Below are 24,659 nucleotides of genomic sequence, written 5' to 3'. Positions count from 1 at the left end.
ATACAATAAGGGCATGTGGCTCTCAGGTGAATATTTATAGGACGAGGAAAGGTATCCAGCTGGTGTTAGATGGTGATATTTGGTTAAATTTAGGTTGTGACGTCAGATGATCAAATTCAATGTCAGGACAATTGTACATAACATACTGATGATAGAAAACATTGGTATATTGTTGGTTTTAAGTTGTCCAGGGATGTTACCAAAATCCAACATCTTCCAAACTTCCCATGCTATGTTATCTTGACGTAGAATGATGCCATTTAGTTCTAAGATGCACAAAACAAAACATTTGCAAAGCATCATAATGTTAACGTCCACACAATGTTAAATTCTGCCATTGTTACACATTTAAAATATTGCCAACTTAATTTTCATTGCAATCAAAATTTTACGTCTGTCCAAAGTAACAGCCCAATGTCTTTCTGACATCCATTGCCAGCTGGGAAATGTGTGTTTGAAAACTATCACAAGGGCGTAGGTTTTGTTCAAGTGGCAACCTCCAGGGCTAAAAATGAAGTCACCGTGGAAGTGCCAAAACTGTAGTTCATCAAGGGACCACTTGAGGCTGACTCCAAAACAGAGTAGTTATGCATATTTTAGGATGGGGCTGCTTAAGTGTCAGGTTGTCTGCGAGGTGTGACTGTGAGTCAGATTCATCCTTTGCTCCAAATATGGTCACTTCTGGCTCTAAAAAACCTAAATGATAACAGCGAAATGCCAAACTCAAGACCTCAAAACTGTATTTCACAAGCCAATATGTGATGTCCTGGCAACTACGTCCAATATTTAAAGAGTCTGTGGTGTCAACATTTGGGAGGTACACCTATGAAACAAGGGGTTTGAGAATCATTTGCCAAACACTTATGTCAATACATTCTGGTGATTTTTTATGCACCAATTTGTTCCTTTTCTACAAATGCACATGCTCTAAATATTGCCCCCTCAAATCTACACGTAAAGGCCTACAGCTGTCAGGAATGACCGAAAGACACAAGAGGTGCATAAAATCATTTTGTGATGTTTTGCAGTTTACACAGAGATTTATGCTTCTGGCCCCTGGATGCACTTTATGTTGATATTCCTGTCTGTGCAGCTTTATAATAATGAGTGTGGTGGAAACTTTCTTTACAATGATGCTTAAGTATCAGCCTCTGGTGGCAGGTGACAGCTGACAGGAACTGCCAAAAGCACAAGTTATTTTTTTGGTCTTTCTGCATTGTTTTAACAGCTCGGTAAAACATAAATTTCATGCCAAATTGAGCAAATGTCAACATAAGGGCACATAGTAAATACTGATGGGACTAGGGAAGGTTGTAGTGTGTCTGTGAACTTAATCACATACAAGTTCACAGATAAGTTCTACAGCAAAATTAAAATATTGCTTCAAACATCCTTTAGACTGTTTGTGCTCCAGTGAAAAGTGCGATCTTGCATGCTCACCTCTTAATCTCTCTGTCAGTTGACTTCCTTTGACTGAACAGCCCGCAGGACGTTACGCCCACCGCTTGCATCTGTCTGCTTACGTGCCTGCGCGCAGAAAACACTGCAGGCGCAAACAACAGCCAAAACACGCAGTCGCAGTCATGGCGAGGTTAAGCGAGCATGGGATCCGCCTGAGTTCTGTGCGTATTTCCCATTTTTTCACATATTTGTGCAAGATGTTTGTAAAGAAAACAAACTCAGTGATTTAATTTTATATCTTTTCCAGATGAGTCCCTCCTTCCTGAACAGCAACTCTACAAGTCACACCTGGCCCTTCAGCGCGGTGGCAGAGTTGATAGGTAGGTCTCAGACTTTTTTACTCTTGAGCACCTGCAGCTCTGGTGCACTGCTCTGCGCTCGATGCAACTTTTCACTGTTTCATGTTGTGCACTCTTCCGCTGTGGCACGTAAAGTGGACTCAACAAATTGTGTCGGTGCTAAAATGGACCGATTGGACTTCCTCTTTCTCACACTCAACTGATCACTGTCACGCGGCTGTATGTTGACAGTATAGAGGAGTGTCACGGCAATAATTATGTTATTAAGAAATTTCACGTAAGCTTATTGTACTTTATGTTGTTTATCTCCTGGCAGTGAGCATTATATCCATATATAACTTGAAAACAGTGGTCAGGTTTTACAGTGATTGTATTTGTAATCATCATGCGTGTGTGTGTGTGTGTGTGTGTTGTCTGCTAAAAGGGACACAGAGTGTGGACTTTAGTATAGCATGAATCACTCGATGATCTGTCCCTCCACATGATCAAAGCTGTCTGTCTCTGGGTTGTCAACATTGTCAGTCCTCCACTCTGTGCTCTCTTATTGGCTGCTGAGTTTTAACAGGAAGAGCAGTGCGGGTGTCCTGTCTAAATGCAGATGCACTGACATCACTCCTGCTTTTGCTGCTCACATGATGCAATGAGTAAAGAGATGGTGGTATTTATTTCTCCCAGAGTTTGAATGTTTGCCTTAAAGCCTGATGTGGTTCTGATATCAGTTGGACATCCAGCCCTTAGGTAAATAACTCTGAGAGTATCACCTGCACAGCTTAGATGAGAGTGTCAGAGATATGAGACAAGATAAACATGCTAAGCAAGGAAAGTAAAGAGTCACAGCAACAAAGTATGAAAACAGGTGCATGGTAAAGATTACAGAAGTGAAACATGACTAGATACAAATTAGCATTTATCTATCTATCTATCTATACAATTCAATTTCCTTCAAATATCTATCACATTTGACAATAAAAAATAAGTGGTAAATACCACAACAGTGCACTGAAACAGAAAACATATTGGGAATTTAATTATTAGAAATTATTTAAAGCATCTTTGTCTGAATTATTTTCTGTACAATAAAACTCACATTGACACATATTGGACAACATATACACAGATACTGATACATCTTAGAGGCCATAATCGGCCAATAAAATCAATAAAACTGATATAAAATATATCAGCCTGGCTCTAATTAAGGTACATCAAATGTATTAGAGTAGATAATTGGCCACTTCATTTAAAAAAAAAAAAACATTGTCTATCCTACAATCTTTTTAACTGCCTCTCTCTCCCTTTTGTTATTTCTTTCTGTCATGTTGCAGACAATGCATCAGATCCTGGTGTGTTGGCTAAACAGATCTGGATAGATGTAGTAGAAGTAGCCGGCCACTTGTGTCTAACCTTCACTGATAATGGCAGCGGCATGACGCCCAGCAAGCTACACAAGATGCTCAGGTAAGACACGCACATGCACATCCACATAAAGCTGACATGTAAATGAAACGCGTGAGAAGATCTAATTGCATCTTGCATCAGAAACTTATTTCTTGCTTGTAGTAACACGCGCTGACATTTGACTTTGTCTTACACTGTGTGTAAAACCACCAAGAGTGACTCACCAGCATTTCTTCAGCCCACATGTCAAAGAGTTAATCAAAATCACCCAAGCATGACGCTACTGTTATATACACAGAACTGCAGCAATTAGTTGATTCATCAATTACAAGAATGATATGAATTTAATTGATTACAAGTTTCCTAATCCAACAGTCCTTTGAAATGGACGTGGACATTTTTTTATTTCTTTTTGCTTCAAAGGAACAGTGTTCAAGATTTAGGGTGATTTTGTGGAAATCACCCTAAAGTGAGGATGGCAGATTGCAATCAGCTGAAACTTCTCCCTGTTAGAACTCTTTCAGTGTTCATCGTTCAGGTAGTTCTGTTACAATTGTATCAGCAGAGGCCGCTTTCTCTCCCAAAACAAGTGGATCAGGTGTTTCAAGCTGGTTAAAATACTGATTGAAGCAGATTTTTACGTTACACATCAGTTTCTCTTCCATTTTTCGACTTGCTGGAGACGGTCCACTATTCCAGTGCATGCTAATGTGTGCACACCTTTTTCTCTGATAACTTAAGATCCAGACAGCAAAATTATTCACAGAGGTCTCTTCCTCTCCAAGACAAACACACCAGCTGATTTAAACCAGTAAAAACACTGAATAAAGCAGTTTTGTGTTCATTTTTTTCCCCAATACTCAGGGGCTGTAAACTATGGTGGCCAACATAAAAAACTAAAAAATGTGAGTGGCCCCATCTAGACCCAGGATTTGGTTTGTCTTATTGTATGAAAAGGAAACAAAATGCTCCTTGTGTAGACTCATTATAACAGCAACACATCTCTTATTTTGAGATGATTATGCACTAAAGAAAAAAAATACTTGTATGCTGTTTCTGCAGATATACCCCCCTAAATGTACACCAAACCTTTAATTTATCATCATAAAGTTAATGTTGAGGCACATTGTAATGACTATAGAGTAATGACACAATCGGTTTTTAGATTGGCTACCTATGAGCCTCGCTCTCACTATGCAATTCTGTTCTCCACTGGGTACAATCTCCCTGGAAAGTGAGCGCTCCGTTTATGGCACAAAGGAAGTGTGTCAGCCATTGCAGAACCAAAACAGGAAAAGGGTAGCGCTTTTGTTTTCCCCGAAAGCTATTGGTAGATATTGCCTTTTACCAAAGAGCATCAATGTAAGTTCTTTGCAGCACAATCCCCAGTAGCAGAAACGTTGGATGGTGAGGAAGGTGAACAAACTGGAAACGTTGTCCTGGGTTGGTGATGGCTGCTAAGCTCTGAGAAAAGCAGAAAATTATCCTATTGTCTTTGCGACAGCCAGGGAAAAGTTGAGAAGTTGTCTCTTTCCACTTTAGGTTTATAAATAAGCTAAATGCTCAACATTTTTTGTTTCAACTTTTCAAATGTGAGGATTTGCTGCTTTTGTCTCATATTGTGTATGAAAATTCTATTGATTTTTGACTGTCTGTTAGACAAAACAAGTAAAATGAAGATACATTTTCTCTGGAAAATTGCCTGTTTTTTTCCCATTTGACGACACTTAATTATACAGTGAAAATTATCATTAATTATTGCTCTAATATTCACACAAAAACATATCTTTATTTTCATCACTCTCCCTTCCCCCATATGTCCAGCTTTGGTTTTACAGAAAAGGGTTTGGGGAAAGCCAATCAGCAGGCCATCGGCGTGTACGGGAACGGTTTCAAGTCGGGCTCCATGCGTCTGGGCCGCGATGCGCTCATCTTCACTAAGAACGGCGGCTGCCAGACTGTGGGAATGTTGTCTCAGACCTACCTGGAAAACGTCAAGGCCCAGGCTGTCATTGTCCCCATCGTCCCTTTCAACCAACAAACCAATATCCTCCACAAAACAATAAGGCATGTGAAGTGAAAAAAGTGTTTTTGTTCTTCACATTAATCAGTAGAGAATATGTTCCAGTATATCTCGACCTTGACCCAGTGTTACAGTCTCTGGTGGTGACCGAGGATTCAGAGGCCAGCCTGGCAGCCATCCTTCACCACTCCATCATCACCTCCCAGGAGCAGATACTCGCACATTTTGACTCCATTCTCTCCAAAAAGGGAACCAAGATATTAATCTGGAACATCCGCAGGTCAGAATCATTCATTTCTTCATGCTGAATGTAGGGGGAAAATAAAGATAACAGATGTTGTTTTTTTCCCTGCATGTTAGTAATTCAAAAAACACTTCAACCTTTTGTAAAATGCACTTATTCACTTTCTTGCTGAAACAATAAGAGTAATGGTGTGTTCACATCAAACACAATGTAAATTTTCATGTTATGTTACTAGTGCAAATATGGCCGCTGGAGCAAGTATTTTGCAGCTGGTTGTGTTCACTCTTAACAGCTGTGCTAAAGGCTTACTTAGTGTGCAGGTATTTACAACCGATAGCTGGAATAAAGCAATATAAACACGGAGGCTCCGTGCTCTGAACCAGTGTAAATAAAGACGGCATCCCTCTTTGTTATTTTACATACTGTCACAGCAGCACATTACCACCTAACTGCTTCTGTTGTTTACTTTCCAAAATAAAAGACCAACTGAAATTACTCAGAGCATTTAAAGGCAACACAACAAAAAAGCTTACACAAGTCACAAATACATTGTCAGGACTTACCATGTAGTCCTATGGCTTTGCCCCAAATTGTGAGCCCTCTCCTTTTTAGTTTTGTCTCTGTAAAGTCCTGACATTGAGTGGCAGAGCTCCAGGTGCCCACAGACGGCAACTTTTTTTGTTTTTCCTCCATTACTGATTTTCTGTAACATCGGGCTCAATCTGTTAGCGCCTATGCATTGACTCTGTATGTAATCTCGCTGCATAAAAAGCGCTCATCGCATTTGATGTGAATACACCTTAATACCACCCTTGTATCTGTCCATTAACCCTATGAAGCCTGAGCAAATTGATATAACTGGGAAGAGGGCAACAAGCAGGAATGGCCCAAAAATTTTAAAGAAATGAGTAAAAAGTAAAACATAAGAAAATTACCTGAGAATAACCCCCCCACCCCCAAAAAAAAATTGAATATATTTGAATATATAATTAAGGGGGTTTTCTTTATTGTTTTGCAGTTTACTGGACATCTCTTGCCAAGTTACTGCATAATGCTATCCTGTGTTTTTAAAAGAAATCAAACCAGTTTTCTCAGGTTTTAGAGCTTTAAAAGCTATTCAAAGGGATCTGGGTGCAGCACAAAAAGACTGATGTGCATCCAGGTGTTAAGGATTAATCATGAACTACTGCCAGGAGATGCTTTGTTTAGCATAAAGACTACAAGCAGTGGGAAATAGCCAAGTTTTCCAAAAGGTGCCATACACTTTTAAAGCACATTTATTAACATGTTTTAGTTCACAGCTGTCATTTTTAATTTGCTATTTCAGGAAGTAAATAACCACATAGAGTATGTGTTTATTAGTTAGATTTAAAGGTGCTTGTAGACAGATTTCATTACCTTTGGACAGAGCGGAGCTGTTTCAACGTGTTTCCAGGTTTCTTGTGAAGCCAACCGTCTCCTAACTGTAGCTTCATATTTCCATACAGACATGAAAGTGGCATCAATCCACCATCCATTGCTTTATTTTGTGTTTACACAAAAACTTTTTGTCTGAGTTGACGGTTGCTCTGATGTGTACTGCCTGTGAGATTGATGCAATATGCAAACACAGAGACAGGCAGATAAACATGAACACACACATATATGATATTTGTTTAAGCATGCTTTTATACAAATCCATGCAAAACAACATGTTCAGGGACCAAAGGCTCATATCATCTTCATTATATGAAGAGCAGAGACAGTTTGAAATTAAAAATATACTGTGCACAGTATTCCTACAAAACCATGTATTGACACATACAGAAGTAATTCCTCTCAATCATTATTCTCGGTGCGTGGTGGTGTATTTTTCTGCAGAGACTCTGCCATGTGTCTGTATTTTCTTCTTATTTTCTGTGTTTGGAGTGTTTATGGGTGTGTACCCCCACTGCACTTAAGTGTGGTCAGGGCTGTATAAAAAGGTAGTGACCAGCAGCCAGACTTTTAAATTAGGCAACCAAGACATACAGCACCGAATAAAAAAAGAAAAATTAAAAAAGCAAATATACTGAGGTGAAACGCCAAAGACAGTGAATCTGTGGTTTGCTTTCATTTTAGCCGGTGAGCTTGTTTACAAACAATAATAAAGGTCCCTTTCCGTGGGTCTTTCATAAGCACAGTTCTCTAAAGTGAGTCTGTTTTCACTCATAACCTTTTTGGCTCAATTAAAATAAATGAAAAAGGTTAAATACATTTTATTTGGGCCAGTATGAAGGCCGTCAGTCAAACCCCGATGTGGACCAAATGATGGAAAAGAGACTGCTTGTTAAGTGGACTTTTGTGTGGTTCATTTGTAGTCTGAAAGCAAACAAACCAACAGCAGGATTTTGTGTTAGCAGATTTGTGATTTTAGCATGATTTCAAAAGCTAAACTACTTATAAATCCATCTGCTGATCATGAAATCTGTTTAAGAAGATCTGTGTAAGATGATCTGTACCTATTTATTATATTATTCTGTAACTATGGTAACACGTAAACATGCCAGCACAGGTACTTTTCCTGATTACTATGTGAGCGGCTGTTCTAACTGTTGTGCTTGTTTCCTTGTTCTAGGTTATAAAGATCCTTTAAAATTGTGTAACAGCGTTCCCACGGTAATGATTATTAACTGTATAGGGCACCTCCTCTTCATCCTGTCTCAACCTGTCAGTAATACCATGCAGTCAATTTGCAGTGTAAAATTATTACTAATGCTTATAATAAGTTAAATCCTCCTGAGCTCTTTGTGAAACCAAAGAACATAAAGAAACACATCGCAACCTTTAAACTGCTGCATACATTTTTGTCAGTCACAAGGATTTCCCCATGTAGGTCCTGAAGCCAGAGGACAAACACCAACTGTCCGACCTATCTGTATAACTTCATGTTTGCTCCTCCTGGCTCATTTGTAATAGAGCCCGATCAATATATATCGGTCAGCTGATTTTATTGGCCAATATAAGCCCTTTCACAGATACATCAGTATTGGCTTATATGTTCTCCAATATGCAACTGAACATAATGCAGAAAAAGCTGCTTATTCTAATTTCAAATGTTTAAATTTCGATATAAGTTTACTGTTTCAGTACACTGATGTTGTTTTTGCAATGAAGTTTATTGTAAAATTGTAAAACATCCTGCCGTCTTTATATATCTTTGTTACAAGTATTCGCATAACATTACATAATTGCATACATATGATATCGATGGATACGTCAGTATCAGAATTTTTTTACTCCCCAAAGTTGGTATCAGCATCAGCCCAAAAATCCAATGTAGGTCAGGCTGTAATTTGTAAAAAGTCCGTTTGAACAGGAACTGCATTTGAACTAAAAAAAAGGTATCATTTTTTTCCCTTGGGCGGGACCAAATTAACCACACTACAGGTGTGAAAACAACCTTAGAAAAATAGTTCGTGGTAAGGGGTTTCTCAGATTGTTTCACTTCTTCTTTACATTGGAGTAAAAAAATGTCTCTTCTATAGTCATTATCAGCACATACTAAGTACTGCTCTTATCAGAACTGGCCAGAGTGACTAAGATCATATAAAATGAACCCCAGTGTAAGGCGATGCACTCATATTGGTTTGGACACTACGGTACATTAGACACATTCAAAACCAATTTATGTAGTTTTAACTCTGGAAAATCTGCCACATCTGAATTCTGCGAAATGTCTCAGAAAATGATATAAAATGCATAATTTCCTATTTTAACAACTGCTCCCTTTGTTATGTTATTCTAAAGGGCCAAAGATGACAAGCCAGAGATAGACTTTGAGACCGATGTGAGCGACTTCCGTTTGCCTGAGATTCAGATTGAGGAGCTGAAGAAGGGTCTGAGGAGTACTGGATCCCTGAGGGCCGAACAGAACATCCCGGACATGCACTACAGTCTCAGGGTGAGTCTGACAAAAACATATGATCTCTATAAACACAGAGGAAGATGTTTGTTGTTGCCAAAAAACAAACATATTTGTGTCTGATCCTACAGACATAACGTCCTATTTTGTACCGTTGTGTTATTTTAGTTTAGTATGTCATATCATCAAATGTCAAGGATGACATTTATAATGCTAGTCTTTTGTGTTTGTGGTAATTATTGCATGGCACAGAAGCACTACTGAATCAGTTACCTATGGTATATATTTATAGTAATTAAAATGCTGTTTCAGTATTTACATGGTACTGATTTATTGATGTGCAACAGTCATGCGACTCTCGATGAAAAATTTTGTCATCCAAGGCAGTGCAGTTACATTGCCAATTCCCACCAACATTGTATAAATTGACAAAACGGTGTCATTGTAAAGTCCATTCGGACCCGTGGATCATATCACAGGATCTTCATTTCATTTCGAGTTTTCCCAGTTGTTATGCAGTTGTAGATGCTTATATTTCCGTTTCCTGATCAATACTCATTTAGACACTGAAAGTTCACTTTATGGGTTTTTTCTTACCACGGTAAAAGCAACATATCATCGCGGTTTGGCAGTTAACTGGTCTTATTTTACAGTGTCCCCCCGTTGGCGCCTGGTGCCATATGCCCAGAACGATTTGTGCATGTACATCATGAATATTTCTGTATAATTCTCTGGTTTATCAGTGAAGTGTATGAACTACCTGCAGACTGAAGTCTCAGTTGACTCATACAAACCATCCAACGTAGGTTAAATGCACATCAGCAGGCCTGGTGTATAAAATGTCTGTATCATCACTACGTTGCATTTTAATATACTAAGATAATCTCTCCCTACGGGTCTCACTTTTTCTTTCTCTCCTTGCAGTTTTCATATTCATACAACTAACGATACATTCAGTAACTACTATTATTAAAGGCAGAACGCTATCAGCGGAAATGCTGGTCTGTTTTTGCAATTTCGGGCTTAGTAATATCTGCTGGTTTATGTTCGACAAGCAGTTCTGAGTCCACTCACTTGCTGGAGCCGCTCCAGTCTTTGTCTCTGCTCTCTGTTGCACTGCGGCCTTTAGTGTTAATAGAATATCACTTGTAATACGTGATCAATCAGATAGTGCTGGCGAGACATTGAATGGGGTTACAGAGTGGAAACTGCAGAGAGAGGGGGCTGTATTAGAGCCAAAATAAGCCATTTTTCAATAAATTACTAATAACGGCTTAAAAGTAAAACGATACAATGAGGCCTCATCACTATGGTGGCGTCATGTGGCCATAATATTGGGGTAATGCGGTTACCATCACAGCCCTATCTTGCTGGGATGCAAGAAAAATTGACATTGAGGGCATTAAAAGTAAAACATTTATTTAAAAAGAAATAAAGCTAGGCTATATCATGGAAACTCTAACTTTTATTTTCTTAGTTAATAGCAGAGAGCAGCAGAATGACCGTAGTAAAAATGACAATAAGAAAGTGGGAGAAAGTGTAATTGGTATCGTTACTGCAGAGATTCAGATATTCAGAATCATTAAACATCTGGAAAATTGAAAATCACTAAAACTGGCGATACATGGTCTTCAATATACAGTGCAGATATTTAGGCTTGTTAGGACACCTGAAGTGGTTCTGCATCACTGTTAGTGGTTAAGATGAGGGTTAGAGTAAAATTTGGCGTAAGAGATGCAGTGGTTTTGGTTACGCTTTGGGTATCCCCCACCGTACACAGCAAATACAAGTCAAATGCAAATGTCCGTGTCTGTGTTTGTGTGTGCGCGTGTGTAGGTGTGTGCGCATGCGTGTGTGTGTGTGTGCGTGGGTGTGCCAGTTTTAAGTACTTCTTCACTGCTGTTGACACACCTGTGGTTTTGTAGTAATACTGCCCGAGTTTCCTTTGAAAGGCACGTTCATATTGATGATTGTAAATCTAATCTCTGTATTAACAGTCTTTGTTGTAACAGCCATAATTAGATTAAGTTAGTTATATTAACAGAGTTTTAAAAGCAGTGTGCGTTTAACAGATCTTGTCAGACCAAAAGCTCAATCACAAGTATGTGTTTTAAATTTAAAATGTTTTACTTTTGACACTCTCTCTGTCTGATTCTGTGTTTATCTCAGGCGTACCTCAGTATCTTGTACCTGAAGCCAAGGACACAGATTATACTGCGGGGGAAGAAGATTTTGGCTAAACTGGTGTCAAAGAGGCTGAAATACATCGAGCATGATGTTTACAAACCTCACTTCAGTGTATCCTTACACCACCTGTGTGTGTGTGTGTGTGTGGTATAAAGCCAAGCCATATCTGTATTTGTGCCTATATTCAGATGCAAACAGGAAGTGGGGAATTAGTTGCTTTTGGGGATGAGTCAGTCGGTGTGAGTTTTGCTGGGATCCAACAAAGCACCAGATGTTTTGGAGGTGAAAATGAAAATTCATGTGGTTTTCATATCGGTTGAGAATGTGTTATCGTTTCACTTTCAGATGCACACTGAGAATTTTTTTAATGCAGCTTTGCTTTTGTGACTTTCCACTGTTTGGATTATGACAATATTTAAGATTTGAGAACTTTGGATTCTTCTGTGAAATTAATACAAAAAAGGTTTCGCAAAAATATTGGTTTATATCTAAAAGGTCAAAAATCTATTTACACTGAATCCGAAACCCATGCACAGTATCAGCATGAGTGTTGTTTATTTGCCATCAACACCCAGTCGTATTCATTTTACATGTATATGTTTCTGAGCTGATTCAATACAAGCTGTTGTTTGTTAACATAGATCACATAAAACTATACTTGTGAGTTGTAGTCTGGCTGTGTAAGGCGAATACTGTTAAGGATTTGCTGTTTCAAAAAAGGTCCTTTATGCACACTTCAGTTTCATGCAGTTTCTGTTTTACGCTTTATGAAACAAACCTCATGTCATCTAAAATTATAGGTTCATATGCAATGAAAATATAAAATATAAATATTAATATAATATATAATATAAAATATAAATATTTACTTATAATTCATTTTCATTAATATTCCTGGAATTAGTACAGGTTTAAATCATAAGTTTAATCACAAGACAATATTATCACTATATATAACCATATATATATATATATATATATATATATATATATATATATATATATATATATATATGTGTGTATGCTGACATCGTAAAGGCGTATCTTAAAGACGATACATTGATGTTGTCTCTTTACATTTATAATGTAGAAATAGTTGATTTCTAAATAAATCTGTCAATCCAAATCAATCTGATTACCCCTAGTAATTAGCATCAACCATAAAATGTCAAATTTTGCTTTTAATTCTTTTAACCACTGATATCTTAAGATTGCAGAATGTCTGTTTAACCTGATAATATTCCAGTGCTGGTGCTGTTAACTTTGACTAATGTCTGTCAGAAAGAGAAGGTGAAAGTGACCTTTGGGCTGGACCCCAAAAACAAAGACCACTATGGCATCATGATGTACCACAGGAACCGACTCATTAAAGCCTACGAGAAAGTGGGCTGCCAGCTGAAGGTAGACAAAATTTATTTCACTGTATGTCTTCACGCTCTGCTCGATATTTAGTAGAAACAAATATCTGTCTCTGCTCAAATTTCACCTCCCAATTCCCTACAGGCCTCAGGTCAAAGGGTGGGAGTTGGGGTCATCGGTATCATCGAGTGTAACTTTCTCAAACCTGCTCACAACAAGCAAGACTTTGAGTACACCAAAGAATACAGGTACAACACACATACAAAAATGAAATCATTTCTGTGGTAATATGAGCAGTGGAGTTCACAATCTGCTTTGGTTGATGCTTGTCATGCAGTAAGCGGGTGTACTGTAAAATATCGCTACATACTGTGTTTACAAAGATGAGGACACATAACTCCAATCACTCATGCAGCTTTTCCTCTATCCTTTTTTTTTTGAAAATGAGAGGGCAAATGTTTTTACAACAGGGAAGCTGATATTGGTCGCAGTATCAAATTTTGATCACACAGCTTGTTTTCTTTTAGTGAAATTAACCTTTTGAGAAAGATATGCCAAATACACTCCTACTTGTGCTGTTGTGGTTATGATATTAAGAAACATTTTAAGAAATTTACTCACTTTTTTCCCTTTTTCTTCTTCCAAGGCTCACCCTCGGTGCTTTGGGCCTAAAACTGAATGACTACTGGAAAGAGGTGACAGAGAAGAGGGCCAGAGAACGAGAGTTTCAGGCTCTAGAGAAAGATGAACATATAGAAGAGCAGGAGGTGGACGAGTGAGTGTCGACTGCTTTCGACAGATGTAGAGCAGCAAGTGGAAACTATTTTTTTTCTTGTCAAATACAAATGTCCCCATAAAATAAAATGTATTATTAAAGGGAACGGTCATTCTAAAATCAAAACTACATATTTTGACCCTTTTTTTAAATTTTTGCTTATCAGTCGAGATTGATTTTTGTTTGAGTTGCCGAGTGTTGGAGATATCAGCCGTAGAGATGTCTGTCTTATGGTTGCCAAGTGTAGTTTGGTAGAAAGAAAATAGTTCCTAATTAGCACTACAGGTAGGAGGATGAATACATATATTTGATTTTGGGGTGAACTGTCCCTTTAAGTGTATGAAAACTTTTCTGTTTGTGTGCTGCTGAAAGAGGATTTTGGTTTATCTGGCTCTAAATCTCTATCTGAAATAGCTAAACCACGTGAAGAATAAAATAACTTGTCTCTGTACTGAAGGCCACAGTCAAGGAAGATGCAGGTCAATTGATAATCATCTCATGTAGAAACTTCTTAGTTAAACTGGAAGTGAAAATAGATACTTTCTTTTTCACAAAGCTTGAAACCAGAGAGTTTAGACGCTGCTTCTTGAGCTGCTCTGTTGACAGTACACATGCTAAAGCAGGGAACTTCAAGAGCCATTATAACCAATTGAGCATATGAGGCATACACAACCAAGTGCTGAGATTAAATAAAAAATTGTTTGGACTTTCCCTCTGATGACAGCTTTTATTTTCCGACACTTCTCACACATGTATGTCTGTATTTACAGGGGTCCCCTTTGGTTACAGTGTGAAGAGTGCCTGAAGTGGCGAAACATCCCTGCAAATCATTACAAGGTGACTCCTGAATCTTGGAACTGCAGCCAGAACCCAAATCCACGTTACAGGTTTGTATTTTTAATTATTGCTTTTTGGGGGTTAAAATGTTAGAGAACTTGCATAATGTACTAAAGGCATAAAGTGGAGACATTGGCTTATACCAACCAGGGAGGGTCTTTTGAAAAACAGTTGTGAGTTGTAGTTATTGTGCATATTTTTTATTATTATGTTGACCATAGACCGTATAAAAGAAGTGGATGTAGCCACAGTGACGTCACCCATTGGTTTGTGGACTCACATTTTAAACATGGATCTATAATGAGAACTGGATACAGTATTGGAGGCAGAGCTCCGTTGATTCCTGTAAAAACTACTCAGTGATAAATGAAGTAAAATTACACCATTTTGCTTATTGGCATCTTAGATTTTTTTTTAAACAAAGTTGACCATACTGGGACCAGGAAGTACGCCAGGGGTATCAGACAATTTTTGTAATGGCCAAACAGTGGAATTACAGCTCCAAAGTCATTCACATGATGCAATTGCGCCCAAGAAGATTTTTCCCTTTATACTGACAGTTGGAAAGAGAAAATTTGTAAATCAGTGGATACATTTTTTTTTTAATGTTACAACCTCCAAGAAATGACTCATTTTACCATCAAGATTTAATTTAGCCAGTTTACATTTTCTGTCATTTTCTGTAACCGCTTGTCCTCGTAAGGGTCGCAGGGGGCTGGAGCCAATCCCAGCTGTCATCGGGCGGACAGTTTACATTTTGAAAGTTTAAATATTTTTAATATTTTTATCCCCAAGTTAGTGGATTGCTAAACTGGTAGTTGCTGATTCAGCCAGCAGAAGTCTCTAGTGCACATAAACTATGGGACCAGTGATGTGGAAGCAGCGCCCAATAATCCAAGTCGTTTTACATACAGCCGTTGAACAATTTTGGCATTATGTCCTACTGACCAACATTCAAAGGAATGCTCTACAATGCTGTATCAAGGTCTCTTAATACATCCGTGATTTGGGAGGGAGGGTGGAGCTGTGGAGGAGCAGGCGGTAGATCTGACGGAGAGCCTGGGGGCAGTGTTAACAGACAGCCTCTCAGTCAAAGCAGCAACGCCATTAAAAATGTATAACTTTAAGACTTCATTAATTGTAAACGGCTGTGTTACATAAAGAGTTACACTCCGTCATGAATCTTGTGATTATCTATAGAGACCAAGAACGTTTTTTGTAGCACTTCTGTGTTAGCTTCGTTTTTCAGGCCCAGAGGTGGCCACTTGCTTTTGACCCATTCAAAAGAAAAGTTAGGATGTCTTTGCTTCCTCTGGTGCATACATTTTTAACTTTTCTTTTTTTATAATTTGTATCTTTTTGTAATTTGTATCATCCCCAAACTTATGATGTGCACCACTAAACTACTGCCTTTTTCGCATGTTCCCCGTTCCCTGTGGCTGACAAACGGCCACAACGTCCTTGGTTCAAATCTGTCCGGGAAGTTGTGTCGTGTCTCTCTCCCCCTTATTTGATGTCATCTTTCTGTTGCATGTAATGAAGGCTGAAAATGCTGCAAAATACCATAAAAAGTGATCACATGCTCATCTCTCTGACTGATTTATAAGATGCAAAACCTCATTAGATAAGCTTTCGTGACTCAAGATATCTGCATGTGCCCTAACATAGAGGCCTGTGTGTGTGTGTGTGTGTGTGTGTGTGTGTGTGTGTGTGTGTGTGTGTGTGTGTGTGTGTGTGTGTGTGTGTGTGTGTGTGTGTGTGTGTGTGTGTGTGTGTTGGCTATAACAGGACAGGAAGGGCCTGCGTTGAACTTTAGCAGTATTTCTCTTTGTGTTTCAGAAGCTGCTCTTCACCAGAGGAAGCAGAGGACAGCCTGGAGCTGTTAACACCCAGCTACCAGAAAAACCACAAGAAACAGTACATACATTTTTTTTAACTTCTCTAGTTCTCTAAACCTTTATCTGAGTTTGTACGCAGACAGAATTTCAAAGCGCTGCTTTTTCTGCAAGCCTGTATGCGCGTGAGAGTGTATGGTTCACGTGCAATTTTGTGGTTTCCATCAGTCAGTTAGCTTAATGCTCTTATTTCCGGTTCAAATGACTGTGAGACTAGTTTTGCTTCACTATGCGCAACAGTGATAAACAAAGAGGGACTGAAACGAGAAATCAGTCTGTCCTGCAAAAACATGGTCACTTGTTGCTCATAAAATGTAAATTTAAATATAAATTATAATATAAATTTAAATAAATTTCACATCAGATATAGATAGAAAGATTTTACTAGCTTTTTTTTTTTTTTAGCTGGAATCATCAAAATAGCTAAGTAGCTCAGACAGCTGTTTATATGGCAGAAGTTAGCAAGACAGGTAGTTGAGATATATTAAAAGCCTTTTAAAAACTTAACCACAACTGTATAAACTATATAATTATGGCTGTGGTGTGCCTACTTTCTATATTTTCATTGCCACCCTACTTTAATAATAACTGATAGTCCTACTAGCATCAGATTGGAGCCAAAACAGCCTTTTTAACAGCATTTTTTTTTTTTGATAAAATGTAGCACACTAGATCCCCTAGATCTACCTGTTTTCCTAATCCCAGTCCTGCTGGCTCCCACTTGATTTCTGACCATTACCGCCTGTTCTCTCAGTGTGTATCTGTCACCGCTCATTACCACACAGTATGCCATCTCTTACCTGCACCTGCAAACATTCTTACCAAACATGCCCGCACAGCAGATTGATATTCAATATGCTGAGTTTTCTCTCGTCCTGCAGGTAAAGCATATACTGTAGTATTAAATGAGCTATGCATACCTGTCAGTAATAAGTTGAAAAATGTGTTATATTGCATAACTACATTCATAATTCCAGTTATTCTGGTGTTTCTGTGATTGTGATTTGCCTTTCTTTTGTATTGTAATGTCCTGCTTTTGTCTTCTTTTCCACTTCGCTTATTGACATCTCTGTCATTCATGTTAATTTATCAGCGGGATGTGCACTTTCTTTTTTTTTTCTTTTTTTTTTTGACTGCCTGCTCCAAACCTGGCAAAGATAAAACTGCCTGTTCCCATGAGATTTGTGTTACGCCTCAATGCAGTCCTCTATGGCACACTGTAACACTCTAATAGATCTCAGGTAGCTAAGGGCAGATAAGTACATCTAAGAAAGAGCTAATTCAGTTATTGGTGTTACAAAAAAGTAGCCTTAGATCGTCAGACTATTTTACAAATGCAAGTCAGTCTTGAACTTCTCAGTTCATTTTTGATTTCCAAGGGGCAATACCTGGTTTCATTCCCTGGATCTTCCTCGCTGAGGGCTGAGGAAGGGCTGAGGCTAATAAGTATGTGTATTTGTAGTTAAACCTCATCATATTTTGAATATCTGCCCCTCTTAATGCATTAATCTGTTTTCTTTTTCCTACAGAGAGCATCCCAAAAGCAGAAAACGAGAAAAATCATTGGAGGTAGGTGAAAAGTTAGAAACTATTTTTTAATTGTTCCAGTGTGCTGTTTAACGGTACCGAATCTGGATATATTGTGTAAACTGTAGGTTTGGTTGGCTGCTTTTCTTGCAGGTGTGTGGAGTCCAGGGTCAAGCGGCTAAACATCAGATCCTCTCACGCAGCACATCAGAGCCGAGCCAGCCCACCTTCCAGTCCACACACACACCTGAACACACAAGTACAGCAGGTCAACGCCACACAGAGGAAAACACACAGCAACATGATCAGACAAACACAGATCACCCGACAGAAAACGTTACAGACACACTTGATGATCCACAGACACAAAGTACAGTCACAGCTGGAGACACACAACAGAGACCCGTGGGAAGAGGCACGGTCATTAAAGACCACACAGTCACACATGTGGAAAATGGCACAGATGATCCCAGGCTGGAAGAGAAAAACACAAACACGGAGAGAGAGGAGGAGAATACGGACACATTAAGGTGGGTTATGTTGCATGCCCACTGTGTGCTAGTTAAGATTCATATGAATAATCTTCCTCATATGAATAGTCTTCCATTTTTTCATTTACTCCAGAGTGTCGTGAAATCTAAATGTCAAAATTAATTGAGGAAAGATAGATACAATTATTTCCAAAATTCACGACATGTTTTTATCAAATTGCATATTTTGCTTCAGGCCATATTTGTTGGCATTTAGCCTTTCAAAACCAATATTTTCGGTCCGGGTTAAAAACTAATTTCCATACACCTTTATTAATATGGCGTTCCAGCAGCAGTCTAATAGCACCATCAATTACATTTACATTAGAAAAACCAAGTCGTTTTGTGAGATTAATCACTTTATTCAAATTGAGGATGTTTTTGAGTTTTGTTATGTTTTGTTTCTGTTTTTTTAAGGGTGATGATGTGATAAAATATGAGGGCAGACATTGGAAGCTGTATTCAAAAAACCTTAATAGAAGTTTTCAATGTTAATAACATTTGGTACAGTTATTAATTTTCACAGAGTAAATAAACAAACTGACCGACTTTTGTCCTTTGCAGCCACAAAAGGAAATCAGGATCATACATTTGCTGTGTGAAAAAGAAGCCATGTGTTTGGGAGGGGCAACAGCCTGACTCAGAAAACATGGCAGAAGAGGAGATGAATCCTGAGAAACAAACAAATATATTTGAAAAACTCTCCTTGAAGAGCATCGACCAGGACAGTCGAGTAGAGAAACCAGGAGAATCTGCACAGCGAACCCTCACTTGGACGAACTCGCTCCCCTCCACCCAGACTGTGATGGTTTCTCCTTTAAGTCGAACAGCAGAGCCACGGTGCAGACCACTGCCTCCGGACAGGAATGACCGGGAAACTAACGTGCAGAAGCTTGCCGGTTTGGAGAAAGAGGCCCAGAGGCTGAGGACGCTTCTGGGTCTGGAAATCGAAAAAACAACTCAAGGCACAATGACGACACCTGACAGCAGTGCTGAAAAATTAAAAGAAGGGCAGGTGACTCCACAGGCACCGACAGCGAGGAGAGAGGTCGGCTGCCAGACGGACATGGTTCAGGTAAGCAGAGTGTATACCCAATATTTTAGGCTCATTATGATGATAAGTTATTATCACATATGAGCACTGAGAATGCTAGGCCATCTGCTCAGACCCATTAAGGGGATAGTTCGGATGTTTGGGAGTGGGACTGTATGAGGTCTATGTATTACATACAACAGATGTCAGCGACACACCATCGGTTTAGAGAAGCAGACAGGTGTACTGACACAGAAGCTAAACAATGTACTGTTGTGGACGGGGTCAGCCACCTAAAAATGTCTGACTAAAGGAGACTATCATTTTAAGTGTACGCTTTAGAAAAGTTGAGTGTAAACAGCAAAAAAAGGGTGTTACCTTTAGGCAACACGGTACCGTGGAGGGTTAAAGGGACTGCTTGGATCTTTTCAAAATATAGGGTTGTATGAGGTGCTTATCGATAGTCAGTGTATTACAAACAGTAGATGGTGGTCGGCATGCCCCAGTGCGGAGAAGCAGAGAGGAGAGCTGCCATAGAAGTTAAGCAGTCTACTGCTGTAGATGGGGCAGCCACTAAATGTATTTTTAGCCACCCCAAAAAAATCAAAAGCAGTGTCAGTGTACGCTTTATTTAGAAGATTCTACCTGTTTTACCTTTGCCATCAGACAACGATTTCAGATGGGAAAATGAAGCCATTACATCCATCTAAACTATCTTCAGAGCCACTGGACTCCGACTAGACTTAGTTTAGATTCACCAAAGTTAGACAAAAGCAGAAACAAACTAACCAATAGAGGCAGTTATAGACCAGCAGTTCCTTTGCTGCTGCCCCCTCCGCAGCAGTAGACTGCTTAACTTCTGAGGCAGTTCTTCTCTCTGCTTATCCAAATTGGGGCATGCTGACCACCATCTACTGTTTGCAATACACTGACTACGGATAAGCACCTCATGCTACCCTATCTCAAAAGATCCAAACTGTCCCTTTAACCCTCCACAGTACCGTGTTGCCTAAAGGTAACACCCTTTTTTTGCTCACTCACACAACACATCCTCAATGATACTGCAATACTTTAGAGAAGAGCCAGGACCCCGAGGAAAGCAGTGGCACTGTATATATATTGTAACATTACTTTTTTCAGGGCGTTCCTCGCATTGTTCAGCCCCATTAATTCTCTCCGCAAAAATGGTCCGAGAACATCTTTATCTGTCTGTAAAGTTGATTTTTTTAATTGTTTAAGGCACTTAATTTGGAAATGAATCAACAGAAAATTGCTAAAATGCAAATGTTGCCATGAAACATTGTAGTCTAACATCATGGAATCCCAATATTTAGTTTTATAGCAAAACAGTCATCATAATTTTCTTTTTATCTCTGCAAATGAACTTAGATAAGTTTAATAATTTTGAATATTTTCCCTATAGTATTGTATATTTATTGAAAATGTCTTCATGTTTACTTATTTTATGACAAAAAACCATTACAAACGTTTTGGGGTTTTTTTGTTTTTTTTACCAACTGGCCTCATAATGCATACCACAGAGGGTTAATCCAAAATGAAGCTCTAACAGAAAACTGTGAGTACTCTTCTACTTTTCTTCCTCCGCACCAGAGCTCTACCTCATCCAGCAGCCCGATCCAGGCTCCAGGACATCAGGGGGTGGTGGTCCTGGGTCAGAGAGCTGTTTGTGGGCCAAAGGAGCAGCAGATGGAGCAAAACCTCAGCAGGTGGTGTTAAACCAATCCAAAAATTATAGTATGAATGTCTGCCTCTCTCTTTACCAACTTTCTACTGTTTATTCTACTTTCACTTCTCCCAAAAAAACATATGCCCGTCTAGAGTTCAGCATTTAGTGGTATCTAGTGGTGATTCTCTCATTTGCCAGTATTTAGGAGAACTTCGACGGCTGACGTTAAAAAATGTGAATGGCCCTAACTGGAGTCAGTGTTTGTTTTGCCCATTCTGGGTTACTGTAGAATAACATAGTAGACTCTGGGAGAGGACCCAATACCGATGTAGATATAAACAGCTCAATTTAAGGTAACAAAAATACAGATTATTTTTTCAGGTGATTATAGAGTAATAAGAAACATAGCTACGTATATTATATACCATTTCTGACTCTAGATGCCCTTAAATGCTGTTAAATGTCGTCATTCATACGTTCTTGTTCTCTGTTTTTAGTATTATTATTTAGGATTTTTTTTTGAAAATTATTATAATGTTTTTGGGTTGTCCATTCAATTCTTGTTAACACAACATCTCAGGAAGGCCTTGAAGAAATTCCCTCAAATTTGGCACAAACGTCCACTTGGAGTAAACGATGAACTTGTTAGAGTTTGATGGTCAAAAGTCACCGTGACATCACAAAACATGTTTTTGGCAATAACTCAGAATAATGAAGAATTCATACATTGATTATGACAAAATAGCACACATAGTTCTAATAGGATAAAGTAATGAAGCAATAACATTTTATATCTAACAGGTTAAAGGTCAACTTCACTGTGACATCATAATGTTCTGCAAAAACACTTTTCTGTCTGTTATTCATAATTTCTTGGGAACAGAAGGAGAGAAGTGGTGACTCGAATTTTGGGTGCCCACCTTGAAACTGTGCTGATTGTATAGATGTCTCTCTGTGTGAAGCATCCACATTTTCACAGACATGGATGTAAACTCTAAAGAAAACTCGACTGATTTGTGGAGGGAAACAAAGACGAGTCAGTTATTCTCATTGCTTATGCATACATAAAATGCATATTTCCCCTAGATAGTTTTGCATATACATCTGTTATATCTAATAACTTTAATAATGAAGCTGTTCTCCAATCAGATCTTCACAAGAGAATCTGCGCAGCATCCGTAACAACGTGGTGGTGCTTCTCACTGCCCTCTTGCCCCAACTGGACCTGGCTGGAATCAGCATGGACACCACTGACGTGGACAACATCCTGCAGCAGATCATAGAGGTCAACTCACTGAAACTATAAATTATGTTGTAAGAGTTTTGTTGACAAAGATTAATATGTTTGTTCTGTGTTCTTACGCAAAGTTTGAGTTGGAATTTAAAGTTATTTTTCAATTTTTAATCACCACTTATCAAGTTTGCAGTGGCTGCAAACATATTGGCAGTTGGTGACATTATTTTGTCACATCCTCTGATGATTTCTGGCACTTATCTATTTTTTGTTGTTAGCCTTTCTGCCCCATTTCTACAGGAATTCAAGTTTTTTTATTTGAAGTTCCCTCTCTATTTTCAGCGTGTTGTGTTGCTGTTTTGTTTTTGTTGTTTTGCTTGTTTTTACTGACTATTTAAATAAGTTTTATACACATGTTGTTAACATGGAGTTTTGCTTGTTTGTGGATTTGTCCATGAATCCTTTTTAAACAAGGCTTTTCATGTTTGCAATAAAATACTAAAAGCACTTATTGTAAACTGCCTCTAAATTTTCAGAGTTAACGCTGCTCCTCATCAGTCTGATGCAGAATGCAGGATTCTGCAGTACTTATTCTTAGCCACAAGATGGCAGTTAAGCACAGTAATGAAAACATAAATGGTAGATTTTCCCATCATTTCCTGTGAACATTTTTGTTTTTGGACTAACATTTTCTCTTGCAACCATTGCCCTGGGCGTCAGTTTGTTGAATCCTAAATTGTTAAAAGTGCCATTTGCATTTCCAATATGTGTAGATTATTTTTGTACTACATTCATATAATACAATATTAACAGCACACCACACAATCAGGTAAAAACTCTGGAAATGTGTCATTTTATCAAACTGTGGTCAAAGTTTACACAAAATCTTACTGTTTTTTTTAACAGAACAGACAGTGTGTTTTACTACTCACAAAATAACATCTTTCAAATAAGCCACACTTTATTTACATTCTTAAATTGTAACTAATGGCTTTAAAAATGGTTGATTAGTCATAAGCTATATTCTATTAATAACCTTTCTTTGATTGTTGTTTACCCTGTCTGTGTTGTAATATTGCAGCAATCCATTAATAATTTGTGACGTGTTTCTCACTTTCAAGTGTGCAGTTGTAAATGTTAACAAGGTTTTAATAATAGGATTTTGATCCAGATGTTTCAGCCAGTGTGATGCTGAAGCAGCATAAACACCAGACAGACAATCTAACCTAAAATCCACTGTTTTTAATGTCACTATCTATGAAGATCTCATTACAAAGTGGTAAAAATAGGCCTACCCCATATGAGAATCAAATCATAATCAGAAATACTTTATTGACCCCCAGGGGGAAACTGTGGTTGGTTACAGTCGCTCTGATGCCAGGATAGATAGTTATCGCAAGTAGAAATAAGTACAAGTGTAAAAAAAATAGAAAATAGGTATACAGTAAGAGCAAACAATTAGCACAGTATGGAAATATTGAAAATAAAGTATAAAAATATGCTGAGTATATAAGTGTGTAAGAAATACAGTAATAGACAATTAGCACTATGTGTGAATATTTAAATTATAACATTGGTAATGTGCTGAGTGAAGAAAATTAGCAATAAGAATAGGCCTATATAAAATATAAACAATGTGCAACATGTTAAATATAGTCTATACAATGTGTAACATGTTATATATAGCCCACAATTTGTATATTATATATGGCATGTATATAATATTTTATTAATATTATATATGGCAATATTGTATGTATTTATGTTTGTTTCATATGTTTATTGTATTTTTGAGATCATTATGCAGTAACATGGCCAGTTTATACAGCACCGTTCAGACACAGTGCAATCCAACTACTAGTACTGTTTGCACTGAAATACGTTAAACAAGACGTAAAAAAAACATTAAAATTGCATTTATGTTTTTAATAGACAATAAAAAACAAAACGTGAGAATAAATACTAGATAGATACTTTATTAATAATTAAAATAAATATATAAAAGAAAATCCAAGAATGATAAATACTATGTAGTGTATTAAATTAAAAACGATGGGCCTACTATTATGGTAAAAAATAAGGGGGGGAAAAGGAATTAAAAGACAATTAAAAAAAAAAAAAAGTAGAAAAAAAAACAAGCACATTAATAGCTGCAGATTAAAATAAGTTTAATGTCCAATTTTCTGGAAGGCTGAAAATAAATTATAATCTTTAAAGACAAATTTCTTCCCAGACACAGTAAAGCTTCACCTGAACTTAATCATAGCAGAGCGCGCGCAATCTCACC

At 38.1% G+C, this 24,659-nt stretch overlaps 1 protein-coding gene across 1 annotated transcript; it reads left to right on the top strand.

Annotated features, from left to right (window-relative positions):
• Nucleotides 1-1,327: 1,327 nt before the first annotated feature.
• On the top strand, nucleotides 1,328-22,877 carry LOC121948264 (MORC family CW-type zinc finger protein 3). Its single transcript, XM_088081014.1, has 17 exons — nucleotides 1,328-1,622; nucleotides 1,709-1,781; nucleotides 3,086-3,218; nucleotides 4,983-5,204; nucleotides 5,315-5,461; nucleotides 9,194-9,347; nucleotides 11,478-11,606; nucleotides 12,777-12,896; nucleotides 12,999-13,102; nucleotides 13,501-13,629; nucleotides 14,400-14,516; nucleotides 16,306-16,383; nucleotides 17,891-17,930; nucleotides 18,042-18,418; nucleotides 18,983-19,493; nucleotides 21,063-21,178; nucleotides 22,288-22,877. The coding sequence occupies exons 1-17, from the start codon at nucleotides 1,584-1,586 to the stop codon at nucleotides 22,442-22,444; spliced, it is 2,646 nt and encodes an 881-aa protein (XP_087937140.1). The 5' UTR covers nucleotides 1,328-1,583; the 3' UTR covers nucleotides 22,445-22,877.
• The last annotated feature ends 1,782 nt before the right edge of the window (nucleotides 22,878-24,659 follow it).

This window comes from Plectropomus leopardus, chromosome 8 (assembly GCF_026936395.1).
Source record: "Plectropomus leopardus strain MGB_pleo_1.0 chromosome 8, ASM2693639v1, whole genome shotgun sequence".
Lineage (NCBI taxonomy): Eukaryota > Metazoa > Chordata > Actinopteri > Perciformes > Serranidae > Plectropomus > Plectropomus leopardus.
This window is presented reverse-complemented; position numbering and strand designations above follow the sequence as displayed.